Raw genomic sequence first — 15,768 nt, forward strand, 5'->3', positions numbered from 1 at the left:
ATCCCTTAATTGAAGTGATGCATATACAAAAATGCTGCCTTACTAGTTTCAAGAGGATACATTCTTGCAGCATTGCCCAGAGGATCAATTTCTTAGCTTGTCTTTTTGGAGTACAGGTGGTTTGGCAGTAACATGCAAAGTTTGAATTGGATTCCTGGAACTCCACCCCCCCCCCCCCCCCCCCCTTTTTTTTTCTCTGCTAAAACTTCTTGTTTCCTTCTAGCCTCCCTCACTGGCAGGATTGCCATGAGCTGTGGAGCAAAAAGCGGCGACGGCAGCGGCAGAGTGGAATTGCAGTAGAAGAGCCGCCGTTGTCTAAAGTTTCTCGGAAAGAAACTACCTCTGTAACGAGCACAGACACTGTCAAGAACAACAGCAGCCCAGTGCATCCACCACCTGCCCCACTCAAGACCGAGCCCAGTGTTGGAGATGCAGTAGGTCAGTGTGGGCTCTAGAGTCTTCGCAGGACTGGGAGGGCTCTCCTAAGCTTTCAGGTCTAGTCCCTGTTGTTGCAGGCAACACGTCAGATGAACCTGGGCATAAACTTATCTTGGTCCATTTTAAATGCAATTAATCCTTTTGCATTCATTACTTGCATTGGAAGGCAGTTCCAGAACATTGCTTCTCTAGTGGTTGGTTTCCTGTGGAAACTTTGTCAAGGGCAGAGGTTTCTTGTTGATTTTTGATGATGTCCAGTTTGAATGAATAGTTGGAGTACAAGCTATTAGTACATTACATTACATACGTGACCTCTTCGTATATACTTATGTGTGCTGATCAACACCTGTGGAAAACCATCAAGTTGCAAAGTACTTGGGTGGTGGGAAATGAGGTGGAGGAATCTTAAACTGGCAAGGGGATGGACTAGAAGACAAGAATTTTTTTCCAACTCTTTTGATCAAATTGTGTGTTATGACTAGAATTTTTGGAGGTGTGACTATATTGTAGACACTTGGGGCCAAATTGCCTGTTACTCACTAGAGTAAAGATTTGAAGCTGCAGGACCATATGCTCTTCTCAAAACTGTGCTGCTCTTGCTGATACCTAGAGGTTAAGCAGGTGCAAAGAAGTCATATTGATCCCTAGAAATATAAAGATGTACAATAAACCAGTATGATATTTTACAGTGTGGAAGTACCTAGGAACCCTGGCTGAGTCAAGATTGTTATGCTGGGTGCTGCACAGACAGTTACTGTATCTACCCAAATCCAAGACGTCTCTGAACTTAAGATGGACACCTCTGCCTGCCACACCCCTACACATGCACACATACACCCTGTTATATTCTAGACTTGGAAAACTTACAAATTTGTTAGAATTTCCATGTCCTAGAATCTCTGATTTTTGGAGGGTCATCTTAATTCCCGCTGCTCCCCCAACTGCTGCAGTGGGGCAGATGGCAGAGAAGTCAACTGACCTGACCACCTACTCCTTGCCATCTGCCCCTTTCCTCCCTTTAGCACCTGCAAACCCAGCATGTCCTGATACCTACCCTTCTCCACGATGCCTGTACCCCCCTGCACTTGTCCCTTCCCCCAATTAGCCCCCCTTCCCACCTGCCTGCCCTATGTGCTACCATCCCATCACCCCGCCCTGCCAACCACTTACTTTCCTCTGGCAGCTCTAGCTGGCACCCCATTTTGGCCGGGGACAGGGAGTACAGAGCACTTGCTTCCTCCAGGCCTGCCCCAGCCATGCAACAGCTACTGTGGCAGCCTCAGTTTCAGCCCTGGAGATGGGGGGCCAGAGCTGCTGCTGCCACTGTGTGGCTGGGCTGGGGACAGAGGCAGAATGTGTTCCATACTCCCTGCTTCTGGCCAGTGTTGTGCTCCAGTTGGAGGTGTGAGTGGAAGGTGTGGGGGAGCACTGGTTCTGAGAAGCTTAGGGACAACAGCTGTGTCTCCAGCTCTACCCCCAGCCTTGGGGGTTGGAGTTGAAGCTGCTGCTCCCCCTCGTATTCAAATCTAAGATGAGGAGCTTTTTTTCTCCCAGTTGTGTGTGGGAGGGCTCATCTTAAATAAGTAAATACAATAATATAGAAGGCAGTTCTGGCCTCGGATAACTTGCTATCTGTATGTTGAATGGAATGTGACAGGTGGACAAAAGGAGTGGTATTTGGGTAACAAAGTCAGTGCAGTCAAAAGTTGCAGCCATTTGTGTAACCAGGAAGAGGTGGGGTAGATTTGGGAGTATTGTAAGCTTTTGGAAACTTGAAAACAAATAATACTGCAAAAAAAAAAATAAGTTGCTCATTTTACTCCTAAAAATAGTCCAGTTATATAACTGTTAACTTGAGGGTTCAAGAAGAAGAGATGCCCTTTTCCTTGGTGCTGATGCTGTACTCCAGTTTAATGCTCTGTGCTATTGCTGGGTATCATATTTTAGATGACACTTATCTGAGATGGACCTTGTCCTGATGAATATATCTGACAGCTTAATAAGCTCCTTATCTGAGGAATTATGTTCTCCTTATCCAATTTTCTCCTGCTGTTTTAATTGGGCATGTAGATTTTTGCACTTCATACTCAGTTATGCTCCACCTCTCAGGGAGAACTTTTTAGTGCTGGAGGAAGTATTCTTGTTTGCATATCACTCTGAGGATCCTCTTGGGTCAGAAAGTGCCAGGTGAATGTAATATGTTAACAGCCCACAGTAACATTCAGGCAGGGGAATGGCAGTATCATTCAGACAGGGGTAACTGAGTGAGTGCCCAAACTGAAACCATTAGCAGCTATGCAAGCAAACTTGAATATTGAATTCCCTTCCTAAAAAAAGAAAAAAAACTTTGCTTTTTAAGGCTTGAAGGAGAGGCTTCTGTCCATGATAAATTCATACAGGTGCTAGCCTTTTGTAAGCTTCTTTCTGTGACGCTTGTGTTTTCTGCAGGCCTTGGAGAAATCACACAGCAACTGAATCAAAGTGAACTGGCTGTTTTACTGAACTTGCTGCAGAGCCAGACTGATCTCAGCGTCTCACAGATGGCCCAGCTGTTGAATGTACACTCTAACCCAGAGATGCAGCAGCAGCTGGAAGCTCTCAACCAGTCCATCAATGCTTTGACAGAAGCCACAGCTCAGCAGCAGGACTCTCAGAAAGTGGCCGTGGAGGAAGCTGTAGAAGAGCCACCTGCTGAAGTCCAGCTATCAGAGGAGCAGGCAACTCCAGAACCAGCTAGCACTCAGGGAGATGTGCAGAATGTGCTGGCCGTTCTACTGAGTCAGCTCATGAAGACCCAGGAGACTGATAACCTGGAGGAAAGCAATGGGGAAAAAAGCAGTGAGCAACGGGGGCCAAGGAAAACCCCTACAGTGCATCAGGAGGAAAGCACAGGTAAATAATCCTGACCATTGCTTGTGGGTCTCAGGTACCAGTCATCCTTGTGAGGAATGAAAGCCTTCCATAAAAATGCATCTAATGTATCCATGACCTTGAGGGGGCCAGCCCTCTTGAACACCATAAGAAGGGTGTTGTATGAAGGTGTTTTAGGGAGGAGCTGGGTGCCAAGGTACATCAGCTGTGGCCAGGTATTGTACATAAGGCCTCTCTGAGAGAGTCTTGCTCACTCGCTCCATGTTCAGCAGTGACTGGGAGTAACTGAACCTCAAATAAAACTGAGCAGTTAGGCAAGTGTTTAAAACTTTCTGGGTAGCCAGTCAGTCTAACACATTTCAGAAATTTACCAGCTTGCTTCACCTCTCAAGGACATATAAAGCCCTTTGCTTGAATGGGCAAATGGAATTCTGAAAGGGGCCTCTTGTAAATACTGAAAGAAACCCAGTGGGTACATTCCTGGTGACGGATTTTTAGCTTGGTATCATTGGCCAGTATTGGTTTTTCACACTGTGCACGCATATGGGGTAAGGTCTTTTTGCACAGGACTTCAGAGACTTACAGTTGCCACTTCTTTCTAATTCATTGAACATCCCTATTGTCTGTCTTGCCCAAAAAAAGTTGTATGAAAAGAGTTTTTTTTAAAATGTGTAGGGGCTGGCTTAGGAGAGAGTGCTGCAAGTGAGGTGAAGTGACAGTTCAGTATTGAAGAAGCTTGCACAACTGGCTTTCCTGTGCCTGGTTTTAGCTAGACCTGATTTTCATGAGTCCTAAAATTCAACTAACTTTTAAAATTGAGCTACGTGGCCAGTTCTGAGAGATCAGAAGAGAGGTTTGTTTAAAAGAGCTGGCTTGTACCAACGGAATCCTGGATTTCCTTTCCAGAGGTGAGTGTCAATGTCTCTGTATCTTCTATTGCTGTCAGTAGAGCTCTATTAGGAACACAAGGCGAAAGTATCACCAGATGATAGAAGTGTCTCCTGCACATGCACTACATTAATCTTTTCAAAGAACTTATTTTGGTTTTTATACACAATCCCTTTCTGCAACACTGCTGAAGATGCTACTTTTCAGGAAGAGCTTTCACACTAAGTGTATCAACCATCAAAGCCAGTTGTGATGATGCTTTTTACCCCTAGGTTACTGGACGACAGGTTCAAATGAACAGCAGCATTTTACATTGCTGTTAACTATGAAAACGAGACAGTCAGTTACCCAAATCAACTGCTTCTTGAAATTATGAGGAACATCCTCAGATAAAGTGTAGCCAATAAACAGAAAAATGTATTTAAATATTTGGAGGGGTGGAGGTGGGGAGGGATGCTGTATTTTCATTCAACTTGAGCAGTTCTCAAGTCAAAAGGTGACTTTCCTAATAACCAGTTTTGCAAACGTTAACAACTCTAATTGCAGCTCAGCCAATCACTTTGATGGAGACCAGATTGAATGATACTTTTGTGGCTGAGTTCATTCACCAGGGCCTAGCAAGAGCCAGAATTGGTTTTGTTAGTAAATTCAGCACAAGTGACCTGAAGATACCCAGAGAAATGGAGACATCCAGGAGGAAGCTGCTTTTAATATAAATCACTTTCCTGATCATGACTGCGCTTCAGTTGGGGGCAGGCTGGGATCCTACAGTTTTGGTTTTTTTGTGATGCACATGAGCAGAATGCTTTATTTCTTTCACCAGCTTATTAGCAGCAACACGTAGATCCCAGTGACAGAGTTGTGTGTTGAAGGTGCATGGTGAGAGAGTTTTGTTTCCAGAAGATTTCTCCTTTTGAGATCAATGTCCTTGTTGAAGTCTGATCAAAAAAGATGTGGGGAGAAGCTGATTGCAAATCAACAAAGAAAAATCTGCAAATCGCATCTGCATGAAAATATTTTAAACTAAGATTTTTTTTTCAAAAACTATTCAATGTGCACATGTATGTTAAATTCCTAAATAGCAATAGGGAATGATTATCACCATTTCCTTTTATTTTCTAGCTTTGATCACAATCAAAATTTGTTCTTTTTTTTCCACAGTATGTAAACACATTGGGTCTGTGCTTCATCAGTAAGATCTCACAGAGATAGCCTTGTGTCACACAGCTGCCAGTGAACGTATTAATAGAGTATTAAGGCACAGTGTCCCTCTGCAGCAGGAGGCACTGCTTTCAAGGAACATATTCTGTCATGTGGTTCCACATCTGTCTCCCTCTCCCTCTCTGCATTAGCCTTTGAACTAAGAGCAGGAGTTTTCTTCACAGGTACCCATGTGTTAGGACAGCTGTTGTTGACTAACCAGGAGTGTGGGGGAAGGGGAAAACACAGGGAAAATATTAATGAACGTGTGCATTTATCTTTCAACAATTTGCCAGCTCTAAAACCTTGACTTCTTTCTCTGTCCTTCCCAGAGAGCAGGCTGTCTCCATTGGTAGGCTGTTTGTTTTTGTGTAAATGTGTAAATTTTATATATATATATATATATAAAAATATATAAAATCTGTTCACATGATTTAAGATAGTGTTTAAAAGAAGTAACCCTTCCACAGCATGTCCTCCTCGCATTCTCCCACCAGAGAAGAGACCCCCAGAGCCCCCTGGACCACCACCGCCACCACCTCCTGTGTCTGAAGGAGATATCTCCAGTGCTGCACAGGAGCTGAACCCAGCCGTGACGGCTGCTCTGCTGCAGCTTTTTTCTCAGCAAGAGGCGGAGCCGCCAAGCCACCAGACGCATGAAAACCAAGCCTTGAGATCTGCGGATTACGCCAGATCGCACTCATCCAGGACTTACAATACTGAGGGGCCTGAGGGGGGATTTGGTGCTGATGAGCGGAATTCTGGCCAAACTTTAACAGAATCCTCAGCCCAGACTCTGGGGAAAAGCAGGACCTTTTTGGGCTCTGTGAGCCACCTTGGGGAGTCAAGCAATTACCAGGGCACAGGATCTGTCCAGTTTCCAGGGGACCAGGACCTCCGCTTTGCCAGAGTCCCCGGAGCATTACACTCTGGGCAGTCCTTTGTAAAAGCCGAGGGGAGCAACAACACACTGGTACACCCAGAGGCCAAAATTCAAAACTACAGCGAGCTGGGATCAGGGACTGCTGGTTCCAGTGGGGCAGGAACAGGTCACAACTGGGGTGCCCCCACCCAGGCTGCTTCTTATGGGAAGGCCTACCGTGGGCCTACTAGAGTGCCTCCAAGAGGGGGAAGGGGGAGAGGTGTTCCTTATTAACAGACTTGAGTTGTGTGCTGATCTCCTTCCCTCCCTTGCCTCTCGACCTTTAGTGAAATGATTTTTTCCAGAGCAAGGTATCATCTGCATTTCAGCTACTGCAAAGCTCTATGTTGTATTCCTTGCTCGCTAGGCTGCTAGCAGATACCCTACAAGATGCTGTAGAATCCCAACTTTGGTGTCTTGCTAGCAAAACCTCTCAGACTCGGTTAGTGACAAAAACTAGAGTTTTCTGCCCTAGCTGGTAGATGGTTAAAAAATATTTAAAAAAGGAGGGAAAATATTTGGAAGGAATAAAAATGTTTTACTAGCCTGGCACCAGTGTTTCTCAGAAAGAGAGAACCATCCTAGTGTTCAGGTAGGACTCAGAGAGGGTCAGTTTCCCAAGGTAATTACTTGTTTTGTTTCTTTTTTTTTTTTTTTTTCAATCCCTTTTTTAAAAAAACAAACACAAAAACCTGTTGCTAGAATGGCACCGAGATGACCTATACTGAATTTGGAGAACCAGGAAATGACACTGGCTTGTGTCAAGAATTTTTATTAAGCATCTCCTTCTTTCTACTAAGCAGCTGGACACCCCTTTCCCCTCTTTTCTTTCCCAAGTCAAACCTTCTCTCCAGGTTACATGTTTGGGATGCCGTGAGCCCAATCTTGTTGGCTCCCAGACGCTAGATCACTTATATTTTGATCGTAGCCTTAGTGCGTTGGCTTTTGTGAAGGGTCTGTTTGGGTTTTATATATTTTTTTTGTCTGCCATACATTTACAATGGAACTGGTCTTTTTAGAAGCTCAAGAGCCGAAGAGAACTCCTAACTTAAAATATATATCTTTGTAAATCTTCAATTCCAAAACATTTTTTTAAGTGTTAAGGAAAAAAAGGGTTTGCTTTTTTTTTGTTCTAGTGGGGAAACTTTACCATCCGGAAGTGTCTTATGTAAACGTCAGTCGTAGTCTTGGAGCTGATGTCTGTCTGACAGCATTTTAAATTGGGCTGGCAGCGTTTCAGTACTTCAAGGGTTAACTGGCGTTAATGTATAATTTCTATTCACAAGTATATTTTTCTTGTCAAGGAAGTATTTACAATGAATTTTCTCCTCTTGCAGAACATTGCAATGTTGTCCATTTCAGTGAAATTTAAACAGGAAAAAAATGAATAAAACCTATGTATTTATGGGCTTTTTCAAGTAGGCCTTTCCTACAGAAAACATGACACATCACTACTTTTCATTTTAAAAATGACAGTGTTTGAAATATAAAACGGATTGGAATTCATGAAGCTGTGAGACCTTATTGCAAAAGAAATTTAGGATTTTCTTTTCTTTTTATATCTTAAAAAAAGTTAAAGACAAAAACCCCCCACACCCTTGAAGGTGATCCATCGTTACCTGGAGGGGGGGGAAAAAATCTGCCTTAAACAGAGCCAAGCAACTGTGTAAGGAATAACTTTGCAGAGGAAGGAGGGAGGGATGAGGAGAATGCCTGTAATAATGAGCCCCTTGTATGAATAAAAAAAAAAGAGCAAAATGTTATGTTGTTGATTCAGCAAAGACTTGTAACACGGTTTGTAAAATTCCAAGTGTAAGTTTTCAGGGTTGTTTTTTTTTTCCACCCCCCCAATTGCCAGTTCATGGCCTAATGTGCAAACCCCAGTACTGTAAGAACATACAGAGTGCACTAAAAAAAAAAAAAAGGTGGTAACCTCTAGACACTTAAATATATTCATACTTTTTCCTTGTCAATGTTCAGCTGCCAGCTGTTCTGGTATGTTTTCAGGTGCCCTGGCTTTTCCTCCCTAGCCTGTCTAATTTATATGGGGAAATTGTAACAGCACTGAATCTCTACAGGAAATGGATGCCTCCTTTTTTTTATTTTCCTTTCTACTTTATCAATTTCATCCATGGATTTGTCAGCCTTACCAGAAACATTTTAAGGAATGTTCATCTGTTTGAAATCTCCCTCCAGTGTTACTCATCTATGTGCTTTTCTCAACTACTCATGGGGTACCAAGCCTCTGTCTTGGAGAGTTCTCTATGTGACCAGACCCCTTCAGCTTCCCAGTAGACTGTAGCCTCTGTATGTGGAGCAGCTGACGGGATTGATGGCATGATCTTTCCTTGCTATTGTAGTGGAACTTGTCTCCAAATTCTGAAAATAATTGGTGCTGTTCCCTCCCACCTGTCTCTCAGTGAATAGAGAACTTTTGCCCTGCCAGATTTCCTCTCAAAAGTGAATGAGTAGTCATTGACACTGTCTACATCTTCGTTCCAAACAACCTGCTATAATTATAGGTTATCTACAAATGTTTCAGCAGTCAGTAATTTTATGCAGGATGCCCTGAACTGTGCTGTGGATCTCAAAGGGAGTGATGATTGCAAGATGAATTTTTGTTCCCCTTTTGGGTATGCAACTGAAGATAATAAAGATCTTGTTTTTTAAAGTTTTAGGTTCAGGATTCCTGTACACACACTTTTCACTTTTTTGGGCATCATCCAGTGCTACTTCCAATCAATGAAACCCACCTGCCTACTTCAGTAGGCACTAAGTCATGCTTTTTAAATACCTTGACGTTTTTGAGAAAGACATGCTATTTATTTATGTGCACCTGGGTTATTTGTTTGTTTGCATTTTTTCCTTTTAGACATGGTGGGGAAACTTTTTGGCAAAATTAAATTTCTTGGAATTGACCAAGCTCCATCCAAAAACATTTTTCTAAATTGTACCATGAAGACAATAATCCTATTCAAAGATGCGACTCGCACAGAGGAGAAAATATGGCTTTACTTCTGATGATGGGAGCAGTTAGGTGGACAGGGTGCACCCACTTGAGTTCAAGGGCACATATCTTTACCTTGTATTCCTGATCCTGGGGGTGGGGAGTCATGGAAGCCATTCATTTTTTCTCTTTCATTATCAGTATCTAAATTTATGTGAAGGGACTCTGTATAAAGAAGACTAAAGGATTTATACAGGAAAACCAATTGCATGTATTAAACAAATTAAAACAGCTGGTGGTGCCAGTTAGAAAGTTCATCAGAAGGCAGTACACCCCTCTTTCTTTTTTTCCCTTAATATGGAATATCTTTGGGTTTAAATGCCAATGTCCAAAACCTGTAGCCACTGTGTTCCCCAACAGAGAAGTGTCTGATAAAACATCTTTATTGTACCTCTCCCAAGTTTCATTTTTGAGACTGAGCGCGCCTTTTTTTGGTTGTACCTTTGTCTCTGTACAGATATTTTGTAATATATTAAATTTTTTTTCTTTTCAGTTTATAAAAATGGAAAGTGGAGATTGGAAAATTAAATATTTCCTGTTACTGTATTGCCTTTTGCTCCATTGCATTGAATTATTATGTTCTTCTCTATAGTCTTTCACAGCTCACATGGTATCTTCCCTTTCTCCCCTTTTAAGAGTTATTTCCTTGTCCCCCTTGATACCCCACTCACCATTTTCCCCCTTCCAACTGTAGCTTGATACTGCATGGCCAGATGTACCGGTAAGTGGGTTGTCTCAGTGCTGGTTTATTTGGGTCGATGGAATTTGCCATAGCATCAAAACACAGCCCCTGTCTCTGAGCTTGTTTTGTGATATTAGTGTCCACATGTTAGTCCCAGATTTCAGAGAGGATACTTCTCAGTTAAGGCAGGACCAGAGTGCTGATAGTATATCAGACTTCACTCTTCCCTGAATTGCCTTGTGTGGCATTGATGTAAAAGTAGCACTGTTTTGTAGTGCTGAATATATTGGGGCTGTGGTGGCTTTTAGACAGGCTTTGGCAGGGTTGAGATGTCTTAATTAGGATGATATTTTGCCAACTGAAGCTTGAAATGGAGAAAGGGGGAATTTGGAAAGAACTAATTGGAATGAAGTGAATGGCAGGAAGGAGAAAGTGTGAAGCAAGTGATGAGATGGAGAAGGAATGGTCACTGGATGCATTGAGAGGTACCCACCCACCCTAGTGCAACAAGCCAAAAAAGCAATAGAGTCTGTGGGCTGAGAGGTGCATGAACACTTGGAACTAGCTAATCTGAAAGCTCAGTGGGTGAGCAGGTTTAGCAGCCTTAGTTGCTGGCTTACATTGCAGAGCAAGTCTTACTTTTAAAGATGTGACCCAGCAGGGGAGATGACACTGGTAGCTACTTGGAGCCAGGTTACAGCTGACCCTGGGAAGGAGATAATGGCTGTAGAGCATTTCAGACCTAAATAGGAGCTGAAACTATTGCAAGGTTTCCAGAAGATGTGGCTGGAATATCAAGAAAGGATTGTGGCAACAGCAAGATATAATGGGGAAGAGGAAGAAAAGCATGGGCTAGTACTGCTGCGGGCAGGATCTGGAGATGTAAAGAGAAAGCACCTCAAGAATCTATGTGGGAAAAGAGTGGAGGTGAAAGATGAGCTAAGGTTCATGGGACTAGAGTGGAAGGGCAGGAAGGAAGGAGGTAGATGAAAGTTAGTGGAATTGAATCCCAAGCATAGCAAAGAACAATTGAGAATTGAGTGTAAAAGAGTTGGAGTTGTCATGATTAAGGATAGATGGTTAATTTAGGGGCCAGGAGGTGAAGCTGTTTCTTACCCTTCTAGTTGTGGGTGTCAAGTAACTTCCTATTTGAGTCCTAGATTTATTTTTCCAAAGCACTCTGCTCCCATTTGGGCCCATCCGTTAAGCAGTTAATTTTTCCTAAGAGATCAATACTCCATGGGGCCTTTAGAGGTAAATCTACCCTTTGTCCAACATAGGGAGACTTGCAGCTTTTGGTGGTGTTGGCGTGTCTTTGCAGGTGTTCTGCCCCACCTCTCTCCTGTTGGAACTTATTCCATTTACATGTCACACTTTGGAGGGCAGCAATAACTGTGTTTCCAGTGTCCATGCTGCCTGCAAAAAGGATGTATGGTACTGGTGCATGGCAACAGTCACAACAGGAGTCAAACCCCAAGTAGGACTTGCCCAGACCTGGTTGGTAGGGTTCCCTTGTGGAAGTTTGAGTGGCAGGAATGCTGTGTATCAATAGGAAAAAATCATGGTACAAATGAACTAACATGGCTTCTAAAGCCTGTAAGGCAGTCAACCCCGCACTAATGCCAGAAGCTGAACAATGGGGAAGGCCCTCGCTAGTGCTCACATTTGTCAGAATTATAATGCTTGATCATTCCATCATGGTAGGGAAAACTTCCTGTTGAACCACCCTCCTGAGTACTTGATGATGTCCACAGACAATCTGTGCTTAGCCAGGGGACTTTCTTATTAGCAGAACCAGTGGGAAGTGTACTCCAGGTATGACTCCTGTCTGGCAACAGTGGGTGGCATGCAAGGTGTGGGCTACGTTACTATGTACTCATAATACCTAACTATCTGAGTGCTTGTTCCCTCTTCCTCCTGGACACATCCACTCACTTGTCTTGCTGGATGGATATCCTGCAAACATGCATTCTCCTTCCTGGTAAAGGCTGAAATAGTGATGTTTCATCAGAACATTTCTGTAGATCTAGGTCCTGCTGGCCTTTCTTCTAGAGGAAATGGCTTCATCCTTTGTGCTGTTTTGCTCTCCTTACATTGGTTTTGCATCCTTGCTTGTGACTTAATATGTATCTGTATGCAGATGGCATGTGGTGAAGAGAGGCAGGTTTAGGGTTTCTTGCTTAGCTGTATGTTTGAGGTTGTCAACGGCAAAATGTTAACACTGCCAGTGATATATTAGCAAAGCAGACAAAGTGTGCTGTTAGCTGTATTGACTAATCCACCCTTCTGCTGTTGATCGAGGGGCATGAGGAAGCTTCAGCTGTGTGCATGTTTGCTCAGGGTGCTACCAAATTGAAGCAGCTGGGAGACTTTTAAATGTTCAAAAGTGGCCCCTTGCCAGCATGATATTGCCCCCTTGTTCTTCCTTGAAAGGGCTGAAGATGAGAACTTTTAAAGCAATTCCTAACCTAGAACTAGGCCCCTTTTATGAGGTCTTTCCTTGGTGTTAAGAGATGCAGTTTGATTTCCGTGCAGACAGAACCAGGGCAGTTTCTGGAGAACCAAAGGAATCAAAGCACTAGTTCTGCCTTAGATCTTGTTTAGCAGCCTTGATTCTGCTGTTGCATCTTCAGAGCTTGGGGGCTTGCAGAAACCAGATTAAATATAAAGATTTGGAGAGGGGATTAAACAATTTTATTTAACTCCCCAAGAGAAGCTTCCAGGTGACACTGCCCTTCCTTTCTCTTCCTTGTTCATGGTGTCTAGGTGTCATAGCATAACTTGGTGCATCTGTCAGAGGCTGCTGGATAGCTTATAGAACTATCTGAGCCTAGCAAGGCAAACTATTTTCAGAACCTCCCTTGATTGGCCTGTAGGCTGAGATGACCTGGTATAAATTTGATGCCCAGGTTTCCCTCCATTAGACTCATTCTACATGTTGAGAAGGCTGCACAAGATAGTTTTTGGAGAATGTCCTCTAACTAGTGTCCCTGATTTCCTTTTTGGAGAAAAGGGGAGTTGTTGGACTTCCTTAAGATTACTACCCTGCACATCTCTTATTTAATTTTATGGCAGCAGCTGGGTTTGTGAGTAGGCTTAGTGGAAGGATCTGTTTTGTTGAACTGGGTCACTAATATGTATATGGTTTCAAATAAAAATGGAAAATTTAACTCAATACTCATAACTCATAGCAGTTGCCATTTCATCATCTGGAAGACTGCCCACTGTGCATGGATAGCTTTCTGGATATAGCATAGGCCCTTTTGGCATCTAAAAGTTGAGAGCTCACTTTGTCTTCTCTGGCCAAAATATTGCACGAGTGTAGATTAGTGGATTAATAAAGCAAGAGGCCTTCTTAAATAATATAGGACATGAGTGTTTTCACAAGAGAGCCACAGCAATCTAGCTTACTGCGAAGAACTAGAAAGGTTATTTTGTAGATCAATTAGCCTGCCCTCCATCAGACCACTAGAGACCAATGCCTTATTGTCTGATTCAAGACTCCTTTGTTTCCCCATTTTTGAGAAACTTCTGGCTATTGTAGAAAACCTGCTGAGCTCTAAGCCATTGGGAAGTGAGCTGTGGCTTCAGGCCATCTATTCTTGCACAGCTTTCCAGTAGTATATGCTTACTTGCTCCCTTTGGTTACATCTGGTGCCATCCTTCACTTCAGATAAGACCCAAACCTTGACTTAAGCCCCTGCCAAATGAGTAGGCTGGCAGGTGCCAAAGGAATAAGAGTTTTGGTGGAATGCTGTGAGGAAAGTCCCTGCACTTGAGTGTGTTTGCTTTGGGGGTGGTAGCTGAAAAGGTTTTTAAAAGTTATTAAAGCCTTATTCTTGTCCAGCCAAGCCCAGCCATTGGTATTCTGTTGTCTTGAAAATCAGCAGCAAAATTAGGGACTACTGACCTGATCTTGTGCTCCTGTATTCAAGTAGTATTTCAGTGGGTTTCAATGGAAGTCTTAACTGAGTAGATAGTGTAGGTTCCAGCTTTGAAAATTGGCTAGATCATAGTTGAAGAGAATGCTAATGGACAAAGGAGAAAAGAGATTCCAGAATGACTCTTCCCATCCAGTGTTGTGATTTGAGGCTCTAGGTATACATGCAGAGAGGCAGGTTGCTTAGGACAAGGTAAGGAAACATAAAGTTGAAATACCTAAGCAATATCTTATTCAAGCAGGATTTATTCCCTTTGTGAAGGGTTTGGTGCATTTTATTTTGTTTGGATCTTGCACATAATTTATTTCAAGAGGCCATGTCTGCTTTGCGCAGAGCATGAACAATCATGGCACTTCCTCTCTGTGTGTGCACACAAGATTTTGACACGCATCCTAAGTCAGAGTTACTAAGTAGAGTATATAAGGGGATTTTAATAGTTCTATCAAAGTGATCCCAATGAATAGATCTAAATTGCCTACAAACAATGCAGAGAAAGTCTGCAATGTTCTTTTAGGAATATGACAATTTTAAGGTACTTGAAATTTTGGCACTGAGATATTGCAACTCTGTGCTGGTTAGGACCCACCCTTGGTGTTTAGCATTTGTTAAGCAAAGGTTCCTTTATTAAGGGTGCTTTATGAAGTGTAAGATAGCCATCCATACAAATCAGGTTTCTGGTCATAGGACTCGCAGCCACAGTGCAAACCATCCTGTAGTTATCCCCCACTACTGCCTTAAACCTACTTTAAAGTTAAGGCAGTTGAATCTTTGGCCTGTTCAGTTCTAGACCTCTCTGTTGATGAAGGACCCTTCCTTGTCTTCTGATCTCAGTAGATCAGGAAAAACCCATTCTAGTGTACTATAGGCATTGCTGTTTGCACACAGTGTTGAAGAAAGCAACTTCAGCAAGAGGTGGGAGGTAAGCAGCAATGACTTAGGACAAGTCTTCCTTCATCCTGTGCCAGACTGAACTAATCTGAACTGTAGAAGTGAACAGTTCTGGAATCCTTCATATTTGATCAAAGAAAGACTTAAAGGGTGACTATCTCATTCTGGAAGTACCTACATAGTAAACAAAGCTCTGACAATGGATTCTTCTATTGAACAAAAGTCTAATAAAATCCACTGACTGGAAGCTAGACAAATCTGTGCTGTTTAATTTAGATCTAATTTGGAGGTAACTAACCAGGGGAACAACTTTCCAAGGGTTGTAGTAGTCTCCGTTATTAGCATCTGCTCTACTTCACAAAAGAATTATTCAGGACAGTCCAATGTGCTGTTTAATACAGGAGATCAGTTTAGATCATGTGATGGTGTCTCCTGACTTTAAAATGCAGGCATTTGTGAAGATCTCCTAGGGAATGCTGCATATTCAGTGTTAATGCCACAGCTGCTTTCCCTTTATACCTCACACTAGAATTAAAGATGGTCTGAAATGCTTTTTATAAAATAGGCATGCACTTCTATTTTGCCATTTGATGACATGTAAAGAAGACTGGATTTCTGGTTTGTAGGGTTCCCCTGTCCCCCAATCAGAAGGATCCCTAGTATCTATCTCTTGGAAGATGATCGGGGTTTTGTGACTGTTAATTCACTGGCTAGCACTGCTTTAGGGAGAACAATCTTATCCCACCTGTTCTAAAGGACTGCTTGTCTATCACAGGTTTTGGGTGTCTTACCCCTTAGTTGCAACAGCACACTCTCATTAATTAAGTGATCACCAAAATCAAAATCTTTCCAAATAAACTCAGTCAATCCAACATGCTGAGCTTTTTCACAAATCCCAGTTATGCTGAATGCCTTTCTTTTGAGGTATCTT

The 15,768-nt window shown here is 42.7% G+C and overlaps 1 protein-coding gene across 3 annotated transcripts in view; it reads left to right on the top strand.

Annotated features, from left to right (window-relative positions):
- The window catches only part of CDK12 (cyclin dependent kinase 12), an 82,451-nt gene that overhangs the window by 30,135 nt on the left and 36,548 nt on the right, over positions 1-15,768 (top strand). Inside the window, exons 12-14 of one of the 3 annotated variants that reach the window (XM_019550285.1) lie at positions 224-438; positions 2,887-3,330; positions 5,895-9,872. In XM_019550285.1, coding sequence (XP_019405830.1) covers positions 224-438; positions 2,887-3,330; positions 5,895-6,553 — 1,318 coding nt within the window. In that variant the 3' untranslated portion in view covers positions 6,554-9,872. Of the gene's footprint in view, positions 1-223; positions 439-2,886; positions 3,331-5,867; positions 9,873-15,768 lie in introns of those variants that run through there. The other 2 variants (XM_019550284.1, XR_002103766.1) reach the window with 2 other exon arrangements.

The sequence above is a fragment of the Crocodylus porosus genome, unplaced genomic scaffold, assembly GCF_001723895.1.
Source record: "Crocodylus porosus isolate Cpor-Errol unplaced genomic scaffold, CroPor_comp1, whole genome shotgun sequence".
In the NCBI taxonomy this organism is placed as follows: domain Eukaryota; kingdom Metazoa; phylum Chordata; order Crocodylia; family Crocodylidae; genus Crocodylus; species Crocodylus porosus.